This window comes from Hydra vulgaris, chromosome 02 (assembly GCF_038396675.1).
Source record: "Hydra vulgaris chromosome 02, alternate assembly HydraT2T_AEP".
NCBI lineage: Eukaryota > Metazoa > Cnidaria > Hydrozoa > Anthoathecata > Hydridae > Hydra > Hydra vulgaris.
The window spans coordinates 59,284,011-59,309,286 of record NC_088921.1 but is presented as its reverse complement, the minus strand read 5'-3'; the positions used below and the strand labels follow the sequence as shown (position 1 = coordinate 59,309,286).

General features: G+C 29.2%; 3 protein-coding genes across 5 annotated transcripts; 1 reads left to right on the top strand and 2 right to left on the bottom strand.

Moving 5' to 3' along the window:
- Positions 1 to 1,169: 1,169 nt before the first annotated feature.
- Positions 1,170 to 10,035, bottom strand: LOC101239409 (carbohydrate sulfotransferase 11). 3 transcript variants are annotated; one of them, XM_065791543.1, is made up of 6 exons: positions 9,851 to 9,996; positions 4,308 to 4,412; positions 3,288 to 3,463; positions 3,108 to 3,160; positions 2,017 to 2,256; positions 1,170 to 1,870 (listed from the first exon to the last, which is right to left on the bottom strand). In XM_065791543.1, the coding sequence occupies exons 2-6, from the start codon at positions 4,370 to 4,372 to the stop codon at positions 1,229 to 1,231; spliced, it is 1,176 nt and encodes a 391-aa protein (XP_065647615.1). In that variant the 5' UTR covers positions 4,373 to 4,412; positions 9,851 to 9,996; the 3' UTR covers positions 1,170 to 1,228. The 3 variants fall into 3 exon arrangements, with proteins under 3 accessions (XP_065647615.1, XP_065647616.1, XP_065647617.1); XM_065791544.1 differs by lacking the exon at positions 4,308 to 4,412 and having other exon boundaries at positions 9,851 to 10,035; XM_065791545.1 differs by lacking the exons at positions 4,308 to 4,412; positions 9,851 to 9,996 and adding an exon at positions 6,698 to 6,783.
- An 8,931-nt stretch (positions 10,036 to 18,966) lies between these two features.
- LOC136076185 (uncharacterized) lies at positions 18,967 to 20,001 on the bottom strand. Its single transcript, XM_065789658.1, has one exon. It carries the CDS (start codon positions 19,999 to 20,001, stop codon positions 18,967 to 18,969), a length of 1,035 nt encoding a protein of 344 aa, XP_065645730.1.
- A 1,144-nt stretch (positions 20,002 to 21,145) lies between these two features.
- Positions 21,146 to 24,100, top strand: LOC136076184 (uncharacterized). Its single transcript, XM_065789657.1, has 4 exons — positions 21,146 to 21,376; positions 23,606 to 23,613; positions 23,681 to 23,800; positions 23,953 to 24,100. The coding sequence occupies exons 1-4, from the start codon at positions 21,146 to 21,148 to the stop codon at positions 24,098 to 24,100; spliced, it is 507 nt and encodes a 168-aa protein (XP_065645729.1).
- The last annotated feature ends 1,176 nt before the right edge of the window (positions 24,101 to 25,276 follow it).

Here is a 25,276-nt window from a genome sequence, read left to right as displayed (position 1 = left end):
ATTATTTTGTAAATTATAGGATCAATTATTTAGACATATACAAATATTTCAAATATCAACCCAATTTACTTAATTTGTCTAAAAATTTTACGATAGTATACCGTGAAGTAGTTAAGAGTTGTGTTCGCGGCCGAAATACCGTAATAATTACGGTATTGTACCGCAAAATGCGTTCACGGTGAAATACCGTGTTATTCACGGTATAGTACCGTGAATTTCACGGTAAAGTTTTACAGTGTATCTTAAGAAACGGTTTGTGCTGAAAAGCTGAGAATGTGTTTTTGAAAAATTCAGTTCCCGTATTAGATCATTTTGATTTTACTGGTAGAACTTGGATTACAAACGATAGTCTCCTAATACTTCCTAAAATTCCATAAAAACCGAGTTGAATCTGCCAATAAAATGAGTCAAGGCAATTCACCTCCATAACCTATTGTATCGCTGACGGACAATCTAGTTTTTCTTTTATTTTTTTTTTAAGCTGGTTAAGATACTTCATGAAGAACATGAGGTCTTATCTCAGATTCTTGATCAGGGTTGTCCAGAAGAGGTTTTCCTGGGGAGGTTGTTGTATGTTGGTGGTGTTGTATGTATTTTTTGTCAACTAGAGACTCTAAAAAGAAAAAAAGAACCTCAATATTTGCAATTTGTCAACTAGAGTTCAAAACGTGCTAAATGTGTCAACTCAAATGCTTATATGACAGCTTTCAGGGGGGGGGGGGACGACTCCCTACACCCCCCGTTAGGAAAGGCCCTGTTCTTGATATATATTTTTTATTCTTCATTTTACAACCAGGCACATGTGTGCTACAAAAGCCATCATTTACATAAAAGTACAACTGGTATGCCAATTCTAATTTAATGGACATTGTTTTGCATATTGAATTAGCTATAAATTGGCCTTAAGTTCAGCAGAATCTGAACCGCTTGAACACATATTTTGGTAAGTGATACAAATTAATTATTTGTATCACATTTGTATACATATATATATATATATATATATATATATATATATATATATATATATATATATATATATATATATATATATATATATATATATATATATATATATATATATATATAACAATAATAAATTTTGAACTGAAAATCTTTTGTTTTGAGGACTTTGATTTAAATTTATTTTGATATTTTTCATTCGTTAATTAAAAATTTCACTTTAAAATGTATTTTGCTAAAATTATAAATACAACTTTTTAAGATTTTATTCAACTGAATTCGTGTCGTCATTTTCAGCATTCTGGTTGATTGCTACACTTTTTATGAGTTTTTTTAAGTAATGTGGAATGCTATAACCAAAAGCAAGAAAATCATTTTTAAACATGTTGTATAGTTTTTTTATTTCTAAAGATTTCAAACTCGTATAATGACTTTTCATGTCTGATGTTGAAATTGGCAGATACCGATCTCTTGAATTGTTGGGAAAAGAATATTTTTGGGAAATACCAGCGTTTTTAAATATTGTAGTGGCGTCTTCAAATAATGTTTCCATTTTTCCTAAGTAATTGTACTTAAAGTGACATGGAGAGCAGAGTTGCGTCATAAGACCCCAATGTTTGTCAAACTTTTTTCCTGATATAATATACCTGATAAACTCTCGAAATGTAACACCCTCCCCTTTTAAATACTGTTCTTCGGTCAGATTTTTCCGATATAAACGAAGTATCTCCGAACCGTATTTTATTTGATAATGTGGTGTGTAAGGATCTTGAAATTTATTTCTATAAGCTGACAACAATCTTTCAAATGGATGGCGACTTATTAAAAACGAATAGTAGTATTTCTTACGGAAAGCTTTTTGTGGGGCATCAAGAGTCGTAAAATTATCATAGTGAAGCTTATGAACCTAAAATAGAAATATACAAATCATAAAACTGCTTATGAAAAAAAAAATATTTAAAGCGTTGTTGTTACTATTTAAAGAACTTTTACTCAAAAAATTTGATATAATTTTTATTATTATAAGACAAAAGTCAAACTTTAACAACTTACTGCATTTTTTTCAACAGCCATCACTTGATTTAAATCCATTCTTCCGTCAAATAACTGAAACATTCTTTTCCAAGTTGTACAAGCAGCCTTAGGTATATAACAGTAAAGAAGGCTTTCTTTGTCAGAGTAGATCATGTGCTCGTCCATACTTTTATTTGAAAAATTATGCTTGCAAAATCTACGCAATTTCTTTTGTCTTTCCTCTTGTTGATCAAAAATATTTTTGGAACGCACCATTTCCTAAAAAATTTAATGCAGAATAGAATAAAAAAAGTACTTTTTCAAAGTTAACAAATAAACAGATATGTTAAAAACAGTAAGAAATTTTATGGAAAATAGTTATAATATAATTACGCAACCACAGAATATTTTATATCAACGGCACACAGTGACCAAAACCTACCAAAAAAAAAAAAAAAACCCTTACGCAATATGTTTTTTTATGCACACTTGGTCACAAAAATAATTTATGACAAAAAAAAAATATTGCATAATACAAAATTTTTTTTCTTTTTTTTCTTTTCTTTTGAAAAGATTTCTTTCATAAACCAGGGAATTTTATGGAAAAAGTCTAATAAAGTCACTACTTTAACATTATTGTTCGTCTTTGAACAAACGATTTTGTTTATTAGTTAAAAAGTTTTATGTCAATTTGAATTAAGACATTTAAAATTATGTATGAACACCCTTTTTTATAAATTAAACTTAATATGACAAAGATTAGGTAACAAGTAAGAAACATGGCCAGTATAACAAAGCAGTTTTTAAAGCTTAATTTTCAGATCAAATACCAAGCTTAAAAAGACGCATTAAATCAGTCAAAAATTTTGCAGAACAACAACTCTTGCATGTTGCAATAATTTATAAGTAAATAGTTGCTTATTAATCGCAGAATAAGTTACCTACTTACCAAACAAAAAACATTTTTTATTTTGTAAAAATTATAAATTTTAACTAGTTATATATTGCTAAAAATTGTAAGTTGTAACAAAAAGTCAGATTTTGAAAAAACTCATTTAGTCACTGTGTGGCTGTATATGCTGTATACCATAATGCTCCGGATTATTTCGTTTATTAAGCAATAATTTTACCTTAACGCAACCTATTGATAACAACTTTTTTATATCGTAGCGTAAATATTTATCTAAAAAAAAAAGTTTTTTTTTATACATTGTTTTTAATTATATTTTAAGCAAATTAATAAAATAAAATAAAAAGCAGAAATCGAGTTTGAAATAAACTACTCAAATTAGTAAATGCATTAAACTTACCAGTTAGATTAGTGTGTGGTGCGCGGTGGTGAATGGTACAATTAACCGAGCTATGCTGAATCAATACACTTACAAAACAAATATATAATATCCAAATTGATTTATATTCCATAGTTTTGTGAAATAATTTAATTAGTTTTTTGATTTTGAAGTTAATTTTTTTGAAATATATTAGTCTAAATAAAATTAAACACTTTACATTCTTCATTGCATTTCAACTACCGACAAATTAGTTTGTAAATAAATTACAATATTAACAAAATATCAAAAAGTTCGTTATAACATGAAAACAAAATAAGTTAAATTTTTTTTTCTTAACGTTTCGAAATTGTTTCGAAATCATTTTAACAATGTTTTACTTTTAAAATCGTAAAACATTTTATGACTTTAATTTACATCTAATTTTTATTTACAACGAAACAAAAATTTAAAAATAATTACAACGGAAATGACTTGCTTCCTTTGATAAAAATTAAAAGACTTTTTTTTTAACTTTACAAATAAAGAAAAGTTTACTTCCAATGGCAGCATATATATTTTTTCGTGTATCGTAGTTTTTTATAAGTTTTTGATTTATTCTTTATTTATTATAAAAATGATAAAACAATTAAATTTTTATTCAAATTTGTAATTTAGTACATAAAAAGACTATAATTTGTTAGCTATGGCACTGATTAGTTTGTTTGTAACAATCATAATATCAATAAAATAAAAAAAGTGTCAAAAACGAGTTCTTAACGATTGAATAATAATTATTAAAGAAAGTTATTTATAAGAATTGATGGCTGTAAAAATAAAATAAATTTGGGTTTTAAAAAAAAAAAAATTGTTTTATGCTCTATACCCTCAAAACAACTCTGAAGAGATGTGGTTTGGGTCGTCTATAAATTAAAATATTTGACAGTTGTTGCCATGGAGTAAGAAAAAAATATATATATATCATCAACATTTTTTCTCTCTAAAAAACATAATATATTCTTTAAAGTAACTTAAAGATAACATTAATTTTTAAATATTTACCGGTGTACTGTAAGAAGGTAAGATAAGATACAAATCTGTTGAGAACGTTCTATGTGAACTGGCATTTATTTTTTTGTTTCTTTGTTTGGTTGGTTGGTGTAACATCTGTCAAATATATTTAATATAAATTAAGTTGTTGAACAAACAACATTATATTTTTAAATCGTGTTAAAAATTCCAAATATTTTTACCAGAAAGTGACGATTTGCGGAAAGCATTAATTTTTTGTTTTTATTTATAAAAAAGTGCTGCAGAGTTGCATCAAATGCTTGTCAAGACATATGGCGATCATGCCCTATCAGATGCAACATGGAAAAGATGGTTAAAACGGTTCGGAGGTAATGGTTTTGATGAGAGAAATAAAAAACATGTTAGACCACCAAAAAAGTTTGAAAACGCCGTGAAAATACTTGTAAAAATTTTTTTTAAAGATACGAAAAAAAAAATCACTATTGCATCGATATTGGCGATGAAAAATCTTTTTATTCAGAATTCTTAAAAGAAAAATTTTTTTCTTTTAAGAATTCTGAACGAAACAATTATGGGTTAAACCGGAAAAATCATCAAGATCGACTGCGAAATCAGATCGATTTGGCGAATAGACAATTCTCTGTGTTTGGTGGGATCAAATCGGTGTTGTGTATCATAAGCTTCTAAAACCTAATGAAACTGTTAATACTAATCGCAATAAATGATCAATTTAAACCATGCATTGATCAGAAAACGACTAGAATGGCCCGAAGACACGGCCAAGTAATTTTGTTACACGATAATGCACCAGCACACAAAGCAAAACAGGTTCAGGATACTATCAAAGCACTTGGCTGGGAGCTACTACACCATCCGCCGTATTCACTAAACTTGGATCCTTCCGAATATCATTTGTTTTCATCAATAGGATTCGCATTGGCTGAGCAGGGCTTCGATTCCTACAAAAAGGTAAATATTTTTTGTCTGATTGGTTTGATTCCAAAGGCTAACATTTCTATTGGTGTGTTATCCACAATTTGCAAGAAAGGTGGTCAAAATGTATAGAAAGCAATGGTCAATACTTTGAAAAAAATATATACTAGCATTATTAGCTAATGTTAAATATTATATTTACGGAAAATCAAGAGGTTCGAGGTTCAATGCCAGCTCTGCCAAAATAAGGTATATTAGTAAAGAAGGAGGCGTGAACTTCCAAAACTTCTAAAAATGTCTTAACAATTTAATCCAAAAAAATGTTTTTGAGTTAACGATAAACCATATGGGAACAATAGAAATAAAAATTCTTATACAATCAAAAGTATATTTTACACACATGGAAAAATATATTAACGGCCTAAAAGCTGAACTGCTGCTTGGTTTGTAAACTACCATTCAAGCAAAACACCCCCTTCCCCCTCCCACCCTCCCTTGTACTACTCTGTATAATAAAAACCTCTAGAAACATCTGCAAAAGACTAACACTGATTTTTTAGGCACATTTTTAAACGAAAAATACATCCTAATGTTGATTGATCAAAGATCTAAATATCGGTTTGCTGAAGTAATAAATTCCAGAAACGTAAAAACTTTCATTTAAAAACTAGCGAATATTATAAATTTTTGAACAGCGGCCCTCCGTTTTATTCATACTTAGCTCAGTCGTTTAAAAAAATGTATGGAATCCATCATGATAACATTAATCCACGATGGCTGCAGAGAACTGGAGATTTAAAATGTTTTTACCAATCCATCACTAATATTGTTAATATTGATAAGTTTTTTCTTTAGAGACTTTACCAAAAAAGTTCAAAAATTTCTCCTTATAGCACAGCAAGTAAAGTATCAGAAGACTTGACTTGTCTACCTTCCGCAGACAATGAACTAACTGCCAACCAAAGTACAAGTTTACAACAAAAAAAATCAGATACAAGTTAAATGTTAACTGCTAAATGCAAAAAATATTTAACATGTTTTTGAAAGCAATTAAAGCAACCAAATAAATGAAAAATTAAAAAAATAGGAAAATTGTTGATTCAGAAACTGAAGAAGAAGAACAAATACAACTTGAGCCGATACAAATACAGAAAAACCAACGGCGGCTAAACATGCTCCTTAAAATAACTTTTACACAACTTTTTAACTTTTACATTAAATTTTACACAGAATAGTTTACATATCGAACTTTGGCGAAAGCAATAATATAAAATTAATTAACCTAACACGACAAACTTTACAAACATTTTATTGAAAATATTACACATATTTGGAATTGCAAAAAAAAAAAACAATATTCAAAAAAAAAAGGTTTTTTTTTTCACAATTCTACACATCTCTTTGATTTTACTTTTAGCAAAAATAGTAATATAAACTCAAATAACAGAACAAAAAAGATTTGACAAACATTGTTTTCAAAATCTTACACGTATCTTTGGTTTTAGGTGAGAACAAGGAAAATGTGTTATCGCAGTTAAATGTAGAAGGAGGACTACTTCCGTAGCGACTTCTCGATTGCAGTTTATTCAAGAAATACGGAGAATTTATTCTATAAATGCGGAAATTCCTAATGTATAAAGAGGTTGGGAGTAAACGTAATTGCGGAGTATAAAAAATACAATAGAAAGAAAAACTTAAATATTTATTAATAAAAAAGATTGAGTCACTGAAGCTAAACGATTTATCTTATATTATGACGTAGTTATTAAATGTACTTTAAAAGCTCTAATTTTGAGCATGAGTGAATGGCCGATCACTTTTCTTAACACAATAAAAGTGCACAAATTTTCTATATTTTTCACAAATTTTTGATTTATTGGTCATTTTGATTTGCTAGCGATAACAAAGTTGGTTTTAAATGAACAAAAGATTACTGGTGAATAGTTTTTAATAAAATTCATAAAACTACGTGGGTTTTTAATTTTATTTAAAATGAATGCTAAATATATAAAATATGTATGTACATGTTACAACAAATAAGTTAATACAAATTTGTAAAACGTCATTGATGACGTCATACTAAATACCCATCTGTGTTATTTTAGCATGATGTATGCGTACGAGTATGTAAGTATGCTTGTATGTATGTATGTATGTATGTATGTATGTATGTATGTATGTATGTATGTATGTATGTATGTATGTATGTATGTATGTATGTATGTATGTATGTATGTATGTATGTATGTATGTATGTATGTATGTATGTATGTATGTATGTATGTATGTATGTATGTATGTATGTATGTATGTATGTATGTATGTATGTATGTATGTATGTATGTATGTATGTATGTATGGATGTATGTATGTATGTATGTATGTATGTATGTATGTATGTATGTATGTATGTATGTATGTATGTATGTATGTATGTATGTATGTATGTATGTATGTATGTATGTATGTATGTATGTATGTATGTATGTATGTATGTATGTATGTATGTATGTATGTATGTTTGTTTGTTTGTATGTATGTATGTATGTATGTATGTATGTATGTATGTATGTATGTATGTATGTATGTATGAATGTATGAATGTATGTATGAATTTATTTATGTATGTATGAATGTATGTAAGAATGTATGTATGCATGTATCCATATATGTAAAATATACTTTAAAGTTTTATAACTCTTGTGAATAAATTTAGTTAACACACATAATACTAGTTGATGAACATTTATTATTCAAGACGCATTATTTAATTGTCAATCTCATAACAAACCTTTTAAATTGCTTTACCCGTTCCATTTACATAATCAATTATTTTAAATTTTTAAGATTCTATATTTTGTTTAAGATAACAAGAATTAAACTAGACTACAACACATAACCTTGTGTGTAACTAGACTACAACACATAACCTTTTGTGTAACTAGGCTACAACACGTAACCTCTTGTGTAACTAGACTACAACACATAACCTTTTGTGTAACTAGACTACAACACCCCAGCTAGCACGCATACATTGATAAAACGTTAGAACAATGTTGTGCGTTGCGTTGGCCCAACATCGACCGCCAACGTTGTTTTCATATCATTTTGGTTACAAATGCGACGTCACCAACAACCAAAAATCAACGTTGGTTCAACATTGTATTTTAAGTCGGCATTGCGTAATGTTTTACGTTGATTCAACGTTGTACTTTACGCTGGCACAACGTTGTATTTTATGTTAGAAAAACGTTGTATTTTAAGTTGATTCAACGTTTGTACAACTTTATATTTACCTTTTATTGGAGCTGAACTAATTTGTTTTATATTAAGCATATACATTTAAACATAAAAAATTTTATGTTTATACTCGTGTATAAGATATTATATGTTTATACTCGTGTATAGTTGTATATATGAATAAATGTATTTGTACATGTTTATTCGTATTTCCGCCATTTTGATGCTAAATTAACATTGCTTAATACATATGATTATACTTATTACGTCGCACCTGATTAAACAGATATTATTCATGTGTGCTTTGCATGTGGCTTGATATTTCATTACATAAAAAAGAGAAAAATATATAAGCAAATATATTTCCATGATGAACTGAAATATCTAAATGAAAAATTATTCTCATAACCCAGTGGGCACAGGACGTAAAAAAGACGTCTTTTAAACGTCTTTTGAACGTTCAAAAGACGTCTTATTTAGGTCCTGTGCCCACGGGGAAATTATACAAATGTATATTTGTATATTCGCCTATTCTCTATGCAAACGCAACGTTAATAAAATTAACGTTGCGTTTGCATAGAGCACTGTATAAAATCCAACGTTGTTCCAATGTATGTATATACATCAAAGCAACGTCGGGCTAATAACATTGGATCAACGTTGGGTTTAGATCGTAAAAAAAATCAAACTTTTGCCATTTTTTTACATGCATTGGATCAACGTTAATTTATATATATTGAATCAACGTTGGGTTATATACAATGGATCAACGTTGCGTTTAGATCGTAAAAACAATCAACTTTTTGCGATGTTTTTACATACATTAATTCAGCGTTGGTTTATACACATTAAATCAACATCGGTTTAATAACATTGGGTCAACGTTGGGTTTACATCGTAAAAACAATCAATTTTTCGCGATGTTTTTATATACGTTGAACCAATGTAAATGAGCCAGCTGTTTTTAATTCCGTCGATATTAATTTCATCGTTAAACAAATGACATTGAATCAACGTTGGTTTTGCATTGGAAAAATCAGCCGACGTTTGCGATTGTTTTACATACGCTGGCCCAACGTAAGTGTGCTAGCTGGGACATAACCTGGTCTGATTTAATTTTGACAGAGTGTGTTTTCCACTGTTTGAGTAAGTGTTTATTTTATTATAAATTTTTTACTTTTTTTTCAGTATTTATTTAACAAAACCCATTTATTAAGCTTTTATGTTTTTTTTTCTCGTTTGTAAATTAAATAAAAGCAAAATATTAAATTAAAAATTGAATCATAGATGCTTTGTTTTGATTTAAAACGTTTTAACTCGTTTTAAACATTTCAACTTACAAAAAAAAAGTAAAAAAATCAAAATGTGGAATTGAGGTATAACGTTAAAAGTTAACTTACGTTGCAAGTTGTAGATTCGTCTCTTGACTTGCATTGATATGTAATCATAAAGTCATCGCAAAAAAGAAAAAAAAATTTATGCTTGATATCTTTTTATGTTTAGGAGTTGTATATTTGCTTACGTAATATTAGCATGTTCGTTGTAGCAACTAACTAAAGTGTTATATTTAAAGGCTTAGTTAATGCATAAACCTTTGTGCATCGCGTCCTTTGTTTTTTATATCTGATAAAATACGTTCATTGAGTAAGCTATATATATTCAATAAAAAACACTGTCGCGATAGGTTTGATTATCAAAGTATGATTCTGACAAAATCTAAATATAACGCTTTTGAAACGATTTTTTAATTTTGAAGTTTTATAGAAAAAAAATATTTTAAAGCATTTTTGTAAATTAATTTCGAAAATTAAAAACGTTTCTAATAGCAATTTAAAAAAATAAAATGGATTTAAAAAAGCTAAGTTATAGTCATTTCCACAGCAACCAACGAGTTATTATAATAAGTTAGATAAAAAATATGGAAAACCATTGAAAATGAATTTTTGCAACCACAAATGCAATTAAAAGGTTTATTTAAACTTGCTCTGATATATCTCTGAATTCAATAAAATGGATCTAACGTTTTTCACATTAATGGATTACTATGTTTTAAGTAGAAAGCTGTGACGTTTTAAAAAGCCTACTCTGCTATTTATTAATAACTTTTTTATACTTCTATTTAATCTTAAATAATAAAACGTTTTTCTGACAGATAAGTGGTACATTTTTCTTATTACAATGTTAAAAATATAATGTCATATGACAAAAATAAAATGACAAAAAGTTGCCATATCACAACAAATAAAATAGCTTATTTTATTTGTTTTCACATGGCAACAGTGTCTTTTTATAGCGTTAAAACGTTTTTTAATAGCATTTATCTATAATTTGTTCACAATTTTAAAATTACATTTTAAAAAGTATATTATTATTGTTTGATTATATTGATTATCTACTTAGAAAACAAAATGTTGAAAAAAAAGCTGCAGAAACGCGTGACTTTATCTTCAACTTGCCATCAGACTAATAAATATTATGTTTATTAGGCGATGATAAAGATATTGATTAGTCTTATTACAAAATCAAGAATAAATAGCGTAGTGCTTGTACAACTTCTGAGAGAAAAAGTGATGACATATTATGACCGGCATATAATCAATGTAGTGTTTTCTTGATAATTAGAGAGCATTAGTGCTAAAACAAGCTTAAGTATAGTTTGTAAAAATACATATTCTATGTCTGGGATCAAATATATTTATCAACGATATAAAGGTGCAACGCTTCACGATGACATTTACAATTAATTTGTTTTCTTAATCTTTAATGATAAAGATTTGATAAATCCCTGTATTCTTTTTTGGGATGATGGTATTACTAAAATTAATGCTATCATTTATGATCGAATCAAAGCACATCATAACAACTCTGTCCACCTAAGCCATTACATCACCAGAAAGACTTTTTTTATCAACTCTTACCAAAGATAGTGACATTAATTAGGCGATTAAAGAAGCTTTAGAGTTTGAGGTAGCAAGAGGCGTGAAATTCTGCGCTGTTTTCTGGATGCAAAATTGTTTCTCTCATCATGAAACATGACATTTAGAGGTCAAATATATTTTTTATTATTGCAACAGGTCAAACTTCTGCTCTAAGAGAGTAAATAAACGACAATTTTCTTGGAGCTTGGAACTGAATAATTTCAAATCATATTAAAACAAAATGTTGCTCGTTGCCAAAAAGAAACGGGAACTTGGATGCCGACCCATTACATCTCATGAGAATCACAAAGTGAGTTTATATAGGAGTGTGCATCATTGGAGCAGTGTGCTCTTTTAAAGGAAGTTAGAGAAGCAGGATGCTTTACGGTCATTATGGATGGGACACCGGATGTGTCACTCAGAAAAAATCACTTTTATTCTTTGTTTTGTGCACTTTAGTTTCAACAAAAAAAGAACGCAGGAGGTAAAAGAACGCCTTATTTGTGTTAAAGACATGGAGAAAAAAAATTAAAGTGGATATTGCTAATCTGGTTTGTGATGTATTAATTATATAATTCTTGCTTTGCTAAATTGTCTTGACCAAGGTTACGCCAACAGCTCTAATGCGGGTTAAATTTATATTAAGGCTCAAGTTCAAGTTTCACAGAATAATCCATTAGCCTTATAAATTCCTTGTGGCGCTCATAACCTTAATTTTGCTGAAGTACATGCAATTTAATCTTGCGCTGAGATCAAAACTTATGGTAACATCCAAACTCTTACGTATTTTTCAGCTTCAGTATGGAAAATTTTGTGAAAAACTAAGTGGGAAATTTTGAAAGAATCGATAGGAATCTCTTTTTAAAAGCTTTCCGATATCAAGTGGTCAGCTTGGATTGCCACTATAAAAACAAAACAACCTCGAGAAATTATTTTTGCCCTCAATGTACCACTGAGGATTATGAACTTTCCGCTGACTTGCTATATCAAGCACATCCTTGATAAAGTTTTTAAAATCGTTTGAAACTACTGTACTTCTAAGCTTTCGGTACAAAACTCTCCAAGTTGTTGACAAAGTAAATCGTTTGTTTCAGTCAACTTCACTAACTATTGATATCGAAGTTATTTTCATTCAACAGCTAATTAGTTGATCTTGGCTGCATCCTTTCATCATTGATCGATAATTTTGCTGAAGCAAAAGATGTTGCTAGTTCTACTAGGCTTTTAAACTGATATTTTGATAAAACGAAAGAAATTAGAAAAACGATTACGATGAACCTGCAAATGCAGCTTTCCGCTGCATTTTATTTCAAAATTCAATCAAGATTTATCATTGTAAAGACTTCTTCCTCTGGTTGAAAAATTAGTAACCAGATTTTTTAGTAATAAAAGCTCGTTAATTAGTTTAAGTCTAAGCTAACGATACTTTATTGAAGAAATTGTGTACCTTAATCCTTTGAAAGAGGCTTCACGTTTTACTGTTGAAAACTTTTAGGCCTTTTCAACCAAATACATTCAAAGGGTCTACAGCATATTTTCCCATATTCCCATTAAAAAGAGAATCATTTTAAAAACGTTTGCATTTATACATATACACAATTGCATGGGCTTTTAATTTAAGTTATTTTTAAAATCATGCATACTTAAAGGAGCGCCTTCTAGATCCATTGCTTCCGGCGTCATGAAAACTCTCGGCGGCCATGTGTACCAAACATATATATACAATTCATAAAGAAGGCCAATAATGGCGTTTTTTAAAATTCGTAGTTTATAAAATATATTGCAGGCAATTTAACCACGCATTTAAAAAATGTATGCAAATCCATCCTTCCATTAGAAACTTTTCCAGTCTTATCGTATGTGTTTTACACCTTTACTATATGTTGCTGATAATTCTGTTTTTATGTCTTTAGTTATTTAAATATGAAAGTTACAACAACGGTGGAGTCACTCTCCTTTCCGAAACTTTTTTTCTGGGGATTGGGGAAAATAAGAGAAACATTTCACTTCAGGCCCCCAATTAAAATGATACTCGTAAATGGTCCACGTAAAAATGTTTTTAAGTGTTAAATTGAAAAAGTAGAAATACTTTTAATATTATAATAAATTAAAATGAAAAATATTTTTCATTTTAATTTATAATAATATTAAAAGTATTTCTTCTTTTCTTGCTGTTTTGTGTTTCTAATTTGCTGCTACTTTCAGATGTCACAATAGAAGATAAAAGATCTATTTTGTACATTGACATTTTGATTGGTTGTTTTGACCACAATAAAACGTTCTCGATTGGATTTACCATTTTTGTTGCTGTTTTTAAACTGAAACAAGCCAGTTTTTGTTGCCATTTTAGGTTTCTCTTTCCGCTGCAGTATTATAATCAGCCATTTCCACATCAGCTATAATATGCACATTACAACATAACAGCTTGGTGAAAGAATTTAAAAAAACTTTTTTACGTAATCAGATAAAATTATGGTTTTATTTGTCTTTGATTATAGATAAAGCTCTTTTCAAAATATTTATATAGCTATTATATATTATATAGCCAGTTATTTAAAATTGCCTTTTCAACCTAAATGATTCTAAACTGCTCTAAAACACTTGAAACATTGTGCGGTTTAATAAAAGTTATTTGAGAAGAAGCTAATAAAAGTACATTTAAAATGCTCTTTTCTGAATAAGTAATTGGAACGTCACATGCGTCACGTCACATGTGTCTTGTTGAACGTCACATGCAGTTGACTTCTAATATTTAAACAATAAGCATCGATTTACTATCATCGAATTATTAGCATAGGATGGAAAAGTTCCGGTCTTTTTAAAACCACTTTTAATATTATTTACCCTAAAAAGATCAACTAGGAATGAATTTAACTGTTAGTTACGTCGTAAAAATGCATAAAACTGACCTTTTTGGGACGATTGTTAGTGAAGTGTGTTTTCGTATTTTTGGAATTTAAATATTTTTATACAGTATTTAATAAATGTACTACAGACATGGCAAATTCCAATCTGGTACATGTTAGAAACTATTCAAATTAACTTTGTTTTAAATGAGTTTTCCTTTTACCAATTCATATTTGCAGTGTTGTACCATTATGAAAGTTTATTGTGTCTGGTAAGAAAATTCCAAACGTCCGGCAATGCTGCGTAAACAACCATACCTTTTTTAACAGCATCATTAGCATCACGTTAGTGACTACTTGTAAACGAAAGTCTTAATAAAGTTTTGACCTTATTTTTCTTATGTTATGTTAAGCTGTCTAATTATTTTGTCTTGTCATTTTTGAAAAATCTATCCAAAAATTTATCCCCCTCTGCCCCAAAAGTGAGAGCAACAAGTTAAGAATATAATTTTTTTTTACTACACTTAACTAATTTTATATTCATTGATAAAATTTGAATTTTATTTAGTAATCTCTTAGTGTTTAAAAACTATAACCATATAAAGTATGAACCCCCTATAATTTGAGAGAGTTACAAATTTTAAATGGTATATAGGGGAAAGGGGGCTGAATAGTACCACCTGAGGAAAAAAATTAATAAAAATAAAACTAAATGTAGGAAAAAGTTTATTTTTAGATAGAAACAAGCATTGATAAAACTAAAACAAACAATCATGATTTCAAGATGCAAATATTAAAATAAAGAACACACTTATAAAAACTAAAAATAAACAAGGTGGTACTAATTACCCAGATGAAGGTTCAAATAGTACCACTAGTGAGGCTAATAAGTACCAAAGGGTATGAAGAAAAAAAAGCTCAGCACTAATAATAAGTTATAAATAAAACAATAACCGAGCGTTAGCGAGGCTAAACCCGGGGATCAGTGGGCCGGAGGCCCCCAGCCGGGGGGCGGCCCCCAGACCCCCCAAGTAGGAGGGTCAGGGGGGCAGCTGCCCCTCAGAATTTTTTTTTTCAGTCTTGCTAATAAAAGGTCACAATCTAGGTATGTTTTTGAGCATTTTTTTAATAATTTTTTACCAACTGGTTAGGTACAGCTACACCCCTTTGGCCCAGACACCCATATATATGTAAACTGACAAAAGGTCTTGAATAATGACTTAAGAAAGCAATTGCTGAGCTGTAGGTATATTTACTATTGAGACAGTGGAGTACGTGTATCAAATTGATAATGTGTTCACCTCCAATAAAGGAAGAAAATACCAATAATATTGGTTTTTAAATGAAAAAATTAAAAAAATAAAAATAAACAATATTTCAAATACACAAAAATTCATTCTTTAACTCAATGTTTATTACTGTGCACTGACAAATTCTTAAGGTATTGTATTGTTGTTTTATCATGTAAATATTTTTTCATATGTTTTCCAGGATATAGATCATTGGGCGGTGACAATTTGGCAAAGGTCAAACAGAGAAGTGAAGTACATGTATGCCCTTAGTACAGTCTAACATTACAAAAGCACCAATAACAATATTTAAGTTATATTGGAATAGGATAGCATTTAGCAATATAAGCAAACATATATCATTTTTAGTATTGTTGATGGTGTCAAATATTTAGCTGAAGCTAGAATCTTCATATATTTTTCTTTTGAAAGTATAAAAAAAAAACAATAAATATGAATTGTAGCATAATTTATGTACTATTTAGTTAATCAATTAACTTTAAAATAGTTTTTTATATATTGACTTTTCTGGCCTTTTTTGAAGCAAACCTCTTGATCACTACTGTGAAATCTCTTGATCTAACTATGTCACTTTCAATGCATAATAAAGCCAAATCATTTAAGTTCATTTTTTATTTTAATTTTGTAAACGAATGAGCAATGCTGTAATTTTCTGCGGTAACGGAAGTGATCATAAAATAAAATAAAATAAAAAAAAATTTGATGTTTTAATGTTTGAGAACATTCAAGTTTATTTATGTTTCCATCTATGTCCGCACAACTATTAGTTTTTTAAATACACGCTAAAAAATTAACTTCGTGACATAAATTTTATAATCAAATAGGTTTTATAAGAGAGTGCTTTAAAATCATTCACTAATATAATTGTTTTTCCTTTAAAAGGTTTTTACATCAACGAATGTTTTAAAAGCATTCTCTTATAAAACCTATTTAATTAAAAAATTTATGTCACGAAGTTAATTTTTTTAACGTGTTTTTTAAAAACTGATAGTTGTGCGGACATAGATGGAAACATAAATAACTTGAATGTTCTCAAAACATCTTTATGCGGAAAGATAATTTAAAAAATATTTGCGAATACCAAAATTCCGCCAAATATACGAAGATAGAGATATAGTATATCTCTATTCATTTATTTATTCACAACGCCTCCGCAGCTCCCAATAAATTGATTTAAAAAAACTGAGAAACATAGGAATATTTATCTGGTTCCCTAAAAAAAAAAAAAAAAGTCACGGGCCTTAGGGCCTATTTTTTTTATAAGGGCCTGGGGCTGCAGCCCCATCCGCCCCCGCCTTAATACGGCCATGAATGTAACAAGGTATTATGTTTTCTTTGAATTCAAATAGTGAATGGCAACGTTATTTACACATAAAATATAAATAAATAAAACGTTTTTGTATTTTAATTTTATGCTTTTATTTATATTTTTTATTTGCATATTATTGTTTATTTTAAATTTCTTTTATTTGTATTTTTTTTAATATTTGTATTTTATTAAAAAAATGACTTTTGAAACCTACGATAAGTATCGATTTACGGAAGGTAAGGTGGCAACCACCTTAATTTCTAAAAATAAAATTTTAAAAACAAATAAAAATGAGAAGATTATTTAGTGATTATATTTAGATTATCAAATGAATAGTAAAATTTTTTATTATACCATTAGCGCGGCTAGATAGCATTATCAAGTGATGTTTTTTTTAAAATAAAGGGTCGTCCCTAATTTATGCAACGCAAAATTTAATATTTGTTAAATATACAAAACAAAAAGAATTAAAAGTTTTTGCTTTGATAAAAATTTAAAATTTTAATAAAATATTTAAATAGAAATTAAACCATTTGAATAAAAACCATATTAAACCATAAAATTAAAATTTAAAAAGTTCAAAGTAATTTGAAGACGTGTAAAAAATATTTTGGCATTGGACACAATGATGAGGTTTAAAATTAAGTTGTTTAGGATTCTTGAAAGTCTAAAATAAAATATTTCGATAGAACACGAATAAACTTTTTTTTAAAAGTTCTATTTTATTAAACATTCTGCTTTTCATGTTATTCATGTTTTTACAAGCGTGAATAACGATATTAACTAAAATTTTAGTAAACTTATATTTTAAAGTAAATTTATACTTTTTTTTTCATTATTTAATAACAGGTTTTGTAAACGTATTTTTAAAGCGGGTTTGCTAGGTTGTTATCTTCTATGTTTTTTATTAGGCATAGCCGACGACACGGGTTTCGAAGTGGAGGTGCACAATCGTCAATTTCTAAATAAAAGCCCGAATATCTTGAATTTTCTAAAATAAAATAAAAAAAAGGAAAAAGGTTCTCTAGAAAAAAAGTGGGAGAAGAAGGGTGGCACGTCCTCACCCGCGCCCCCTCCCTTCGTTGTTGTCGGCCCTGTTAAGTTTAGAGGGTTAAAGATAAATTTAACTTCTTTGTTAAGCTTTTGTTTTTATACTTGTAAATTCAATATTAGAAAAATTTGAGTCGAAATTGAAATGTAAGTGTTTTTTTATTTTAAAATTTTTCAACTTTTACTTAAAAAAAAGGTAAATCCAAAATGTGAATTAGGGTATCTTACAGATACTACCTAAAAGCTATACATGCTTCTTAAATGTGTTTTATATATTAAAGCAACATTGGATTTAAAGGATTTTTAAACAAAAATTATTTAAGAGGTTCCCTAATACTCTTCAACATTTAAGATATCCCTTATATTATATAAAAAACAGTTATTTACAATATTAGTTTTAGTCAACTTTTTTATTATTATTTCAATTTGCTCACATTTTACAATGTTATCCTTAAGATCTAATAAATATATATAAATACAATCTGGCAAGTAGAAGACAAAATATCTTATCATCAAGACTCTTCGTGAAATAGAGAAAAATATAATTTTACCAGTTCTAATATTATACAAAAGTGTGAATCTAAAAAGTTTAAAAAGAAATTAAAAAAAAGTTGAAAATTAAAAAGTTTGGGAAAAAAAGTTATAAAGTTTGCAAAAAAGAAAAAATCTTTTAAATAAAAAAAATAATTTATAAATTGGTACTTACACATACCGTAATATAAATTAAATATAAAAATAACGTATTGTATAACGTACTTAAAAAAATTTACAAATTGATGTATATAGACGGGTTGCAAATTACAATTTAAGCGTACGCGCGGTAGTTGTTAGACAAAAATATAAAATACACAAGAGCTTTATTTTTGATAAAAGTTCACCTAACCCAGTAATCGGGAACCTGCTGCTCTTTTGTTGAAGAAATGTGGCTCTCATATAGATTTACAATATTAAAAATTTTAACTTCTTTTTATTTTTACTTTTGTATTTTCTCAGTTTTTACGACGTAAAAACACGTAGAACTATCATAATGTGCCAAAAGTTTAAACATTTATTCTTAATAACATACTAAACAACAAAAACAAGTCAGATCTCAAAAAGTCCTCCTTTCGCCTTGATACACGCCCTGAGGCGCTTGGGGAATGCTTCAACCGCGGCGGACACCATATCATCGTCAAGAGTGGCCCATTCTTTATCGAGTGCTTGCCGTAGAGAGTTCAAATTTGGATGACAAACAGCTCCAACCTTGGCCTTTATAATTCCCCAAATGGAATAGTCGAAGGGATTAAGATCCGGGCTGTTTAGAGGCCACTCTTCTTGTGTGATGAAACCCGGAAAATTGGCTTTGCACCAATCCTGGACGACCGTTAGTTTGTGGGCTGTGGCGGAATCCTGTTGAAACGTCCAAAACCGCTGTCCGAATTGTGAATTGGTCCAAGTTAATACCTCTGTCGTCAAAATATCATCCAGGTAGTTTTGAGCTCTGATTTTCACTCTTTGATCGACAAAAACCAATGGCATCTTGCCGTCTCCTGTAATCGCTCCGAAAACCATCACTGCTTGGGGGTTAGCTGTCTTTGAAGCAATTCGACCTTCCTGGTTTGCTTCTTGAACGTTTCCAGCAATTATCCGGTCATTCTGATGGTTCTCGAACTGCTCGACAGTAAAAAGACACTCGTCCGTGAAGAGAATCGTCAAGGCGTTCGCCGGCTTCTTGAATCGCTTGAGAAGCTCCTTGCAACGGGCCAAACGAGTGGCTTTCATCCAATCAGTAAGTTCATGAGCTTTTTGAATTTTGTACGGGTATTTTCCGAGCTTTTTGTGGACGATTTGCCGAACTGAACCTTCCGAAATCCCTTCATCCTTGGGCATTTGTCTCATCGATCGTTTTGGGTTGTACCGAATCTTGTCGCGGATATTTTTGACAATTTTACCCGAAGCTGCAATTTTTGGTCTTCCAGAACGTCGACGATCATCAATGGAACCAGTTTCTTCAAGTCGCTTCAAGCAATCGTAAACCGTTCGCCGCGGAACATTCAGAAGACGAGCGATCTCCGATGCTTTCTTTTTCTCTTTAGCTAGCCTCTCGATTGCCGGCGGCAAATCTCTTGATTTCTTCATTGAATCTAAAAACTTCAATATTAAAACATATTCAAAGATTAGAGAAGAGCATAAATAATGCAGAAAAATAAACGGTATGCTTTAAAAAAAGGGAAATAACGTCGTTGCCAGAGGAGTGCGGGAACTTTTTACGCACCCTGTATATGCCTATTTGCCAATTTTTTCAAAAATGAAAAAGAAACATATCATTGATGTGATGGCGCTTCGAATGCAAAGTACAAAAGCAAAAATATATTTGAACAATTATTCGAGTTTATATTATATATAACAAACTTATTTTAAATATTATTTATTTTGACTTTCAATTATTCAAATATATTTTGTAATTGTAATTTAATTTTAGCTTTTTTGATATTTAAGGCTGGTAAGTTAATTATTATTTATTTTAGCTTTAGTATTCAAATATATTGTTTAATTTTTTTTTAACGCATTAAAACTGGAAGATCATAATGAGCACCAAAAAAAGAAAAGTTTCGGATGAAAATAGAAGTTTCAATTAACTATGGACTGAAAAATATGTAGTTATAGAAAGTGATGGTAATCCTCTATGTTTAATATGTTCTGTGAAACTTCAGAATAATAAATCAAGCAATGTTGAACGACATTTTGAAGGAAAACATAAAGAATTTGCCCAAAAATATCCCGAAGGTGAATGCAGAAAAAAAGTATTAAGGAATTGCAAAGAAAACAATTAATTCAACAAAATTGCTTTTCAAATTATATTCATTCCGGATCGACCACAACTGAAACAAGCTTCGCATTATCATTGCAAATTGCAAAAGCTGGTAAACCATTTGATGGTGAGTTTTTGAAGGATTGCATGTATACTGTTTCTGGAATTCTATATAATGATTTTAAAAACAAAGATTTAATACTATCAAAGATTAAAGATATACCACTCTCGGCTAGAACCGTGAAGGAACGAATTTTGAATATTGCAGAAGAGGTTTCAAACATGAAAATAGAAGATATTAAAACGGCTGAATTTTTGTCCCTGGCTATTGATGAATCTGTAGATGTCACTGATATATCTCAATGTTGCGTAATGGTCAAATACTTAACAGCTTCCGGTGTACAAGAGGAACTTCTTTAATTGTTGCCTGTGAAGGGACAAACGAGAGGGGAAGATATCGCAAAATCAGTTATGAAATGTTTGGAAACAAAAAATATAAACATTGAGCGTATAGTATCCGTTGCAACTGATGGAGCACCTGCTATGATTGCAAAAAACAAAGGCTTTATCAAACTATTTTCCAGTCATATTTCTCATGAAATTATTTCATTTCATTGTATCTTACATCAGGAAGCTTTGGTTGCAAAATCTTTAGGAGCATTACCACAGCTGAAAAATGTAATGGAAGTCATTGTGCCCATAGTAAATTTCATCCGAGCAAAATCGTTAAATCACAGAATCTTTACGGCATTGTTAGAAATGGATTTAATATAGAAAGAACTAGTTACATTCATAGCTGTACGTTGGTTGTCAAGAGAAAAAACTTTAAAACAATTTTCTGAATGCTTTAGTGAAATAACTAAAATTTTAGCTGTTAAAAATTATAATAAAGAACATTGTAAACTATTAAAGAATTCAGAATGGCTGCATAATTTTTACTTTTTTGCATGATATGACAGAACATTTTAATAAACTTAACCTGAAGATGCAAGGAAAAGGAAATATATCTGCCCAGCTGATTACTTTTTGTTCAAAAGTAATCAGCTCTTCCCTGGAAGAACTGATTACTTTTGAACAAAAATTACAATTATTCTTAGACGATATTTCAGGAGACCAATTTATATATTTTAATAATTTACGAAACTTCAGGATGAAAATAATTTCAGAAGCAGAAAAGGTTGATCCTAAACAATTTTTTGAGATAACAACTACAATTGTTCACCAATTTGCAAGCAGATTTCATGATTTCAGGAAATATCAGGAAACATTAAAACTTGTAATGCTGCCATTAAAATGCAATTTGACTTTGATGGATTTAAATGCATTTCCTGAAATAAATATTGTAGACTTACACTTAGAGCTCGTCGAGATTCGGAATAAAAGTATCTAGGTTGATAAATTTGAAGCAATGCTTGCACATATCGCCATCTATGAAGAAAACATGAAAGATACGCCACAGGATATCATATTCCAATGCTGGACTTCACTGCCAAATACTTATATAAATTCCAAAAAACTTGCTTTTGGTCTATTAACCATTTTTAATTCAACCTATAATTGTGAACAATTTTTTTCATCGATGAATTTTATTAAAAATAAATACCGAAGTAGGTTAACAGATGAAAGTACGCAGGCTCTACTACAGTTGCATTCAACGAAATATCAGCCAAATTTAACCAAATTATCAAAAAAAGTTCAAATCCAGAAATCACATTAAACTTCATTTCACCAATAATAATTGTTATTAACTATAGCTTTTTCTATCTTTTTAATATAATATGTGAATTTCATTTTATAATTTAAAGTTAATAAAATATTTTTTTAAGGCGTTATGGCTCTTAGGTTAAAAAAGGTTCCCGACCCATGACCTAACCTATGTCTTCTGACTTCAATTCTCTTGCTAATCCTGACAAAGAACTTTATTTTAGAAGTTGATATTAGAAAATAATGTTTTGTTTCCAGATCTTCATGGTATCGAGGAGAAATTTTGAAGAAATAATACTAGTTTGTTTCCTGAAGACTTCAGTGAAGTCAGTTATGGTGATATATATATATATATATATATATATAAATATATATATATATATATATATATATATATATATATATATATATATATATATATATATATATATATATATATATATATATATATATATATATATATATATATATATATATATATATATATATATATATATATATATATATATATATATATATATATATATATATATATATATATATATATATATATATATATATATATATATAGGCTAACCATAAGTCCATTTTTGACCGGAATAGTCCCGGTTTTATACCATTTGTCCCAGTGTCCCAACGGTTTTTGTTTTGTATTATTTTCGGGAAAAAAAAGGATTTTTTTTTCATTTTGTCCCGAGCAAAATCATAACTTTTAATTTTAAATAAATTGGAGACTTCGAAGTTTGTAATATTTTGATACTAATACAAATACTAACAATTACTTTCTAGGTCTGCCTTTTATCAGTCTAATTTTGAATCATCTTAAATAATAACAGTGAATAGTTTTTTCTCATAATTCTTTTGTTAGACTAAACAAATAATAAAAAAATATTTTGGTGTTATTTCTTTGCTTTAGATCCCTTCAGCAGTTGAGTAATGGAGCAACTTAGCTCTTCCTTTTTTATATATACTTTCATGAAACCTTGTTATAGGGTGCCATGCTTTATGAAGCACAAAAAAACACTTTCTCTCCCCTTCCTCCCTCTCTGGTCATTTATTTCAGCATTCTGCAAAACCTTTTCTCCCTCGCCTCCCTCTCCCTCCACACAAACACATACACCGATACCTCTTTCTAAACACCCCCTTCCTGAATAATCATAATAAAGTTTTATTATGATTATTCAGGATTATATTATAGTTATATTATATTGGAATTATATTAATTAGGACAATTTGTAATGATTAATTAGAAATAATAATTAATATAATGAAAATTTAAGTTTTTAATTACTTGTGTTTTAGATATGGATCAGCTTGCAGTCATATCGCAGTTCTACATTTTAAAGTTGAAACCTACATAAGACTTAAATTCAATAAAATTGTACAAGTTTACAATGTGAATGGAATCGATCTAAAAAGCATGTTAGTCCCACAGCATTAGCAAACTTTAATTTTTAGCTGCCCAAAAAAATAAAAATAAAAAAGAAGCCTTTACATAATCAACTATCCAAGAATGCTGATAAAAATTGTTGTTCTTATAAGCAATACGCTAGTAATTAGAATTCCAAATTTAGTGATATAAAAGCACTTTATGCAAGGACTTTATGCAGCTGTTTTTACAGCTATACAGATTTGTTGTTTTCTAGTGAAACTGATACAGCAGCAAAAATTGATGAAATGTGTATCTCAGAACCTTTGACATATTTATTCGAACCAGGTTAAACAAACAAAAGAAGTTTTTATAAAAAAGATAAACAATTATTTAAACTTTACAAAAAATGTTATAACCAAAAATCTTTTTACAGAAATAACGTGTGCGCAACGTTTTTCACAGTGTTGGAAAGAGTATAATGGTGGTAGGATTATTGTTCCTACTTTTATGAAGAATGTCATTTGTTAGAAAATGATAATAAAAGTTTAATTAACAAAATCCTGCAGCATAAATCTTTTGATGGAACAATAGCTACAAAGTATGAAACAGAAAATATTTTCAAATTATGTCAGAACAACATAATCAAAATAGAACACCCTTACTCCTATCACATACAAGATCAAATGTTAATATGTGATTTACCTTATTGTGAATTATTTGTATGGTCCGCTGATGAATTTTACTCCTACTGCTTCTCAAAGAATGAACCGTTTTGGGGCTGTCCATTAATTACGTCAACAAATTTTTAACGATTTTTACCTCCCCCCTCCCCCTTGTCAACAACTTGTCAAACTTTCAAAGACCCCCCTATAAAATTACGTCAACATTTAATTAACCCTCTCCCCAGCCTCCTTAAGAAAAAACATTTATTTTAAGTAGTAATTACTTTAGTAGTTTACAACTTAAAGAAAAATTTCTTTAATTTTCTAACATATTTTTACAAATAAACCCAAATCTTAAATCGTAGCCTCTACATCTTCCCATGGAGATGCCAAATGCTCCTCAATTGTTAGTATTGGCATAGGATCTGATTGAATAATTTTTTGGGGAACCAAAACACCAGACAAGTCAACATTTTCTTCATCTAGCCATTCTACACTTAGCATCTCTCCATAAGCAATAACTGCATGAGTTCTCTCTGTCTTTTGGCAGCCACTTGCATTGGACGAATTCTTTATTGTTGGGGTGCATGTAGCATTTGACTGGACCCAGACATACATTTTTGGTGTTGTTGAATGTGCTTCTTTAATATGGCTTGCAAAGCAATATAAACGTGACAGATTTTACAGATCCGTTCAAACAATGACAACTGAATAGATGGACAATATATATCATATGGAAGAGTTTAGAAAGCTTTTGCTGATCGAGGTTGTATATTTTCAACTTTGATAGACTGACTACAGAAAAGAGATTGAAATTTATCTAAGTTTATATCAAATATATCTGGTGCTTTAAGACCCTCAAAC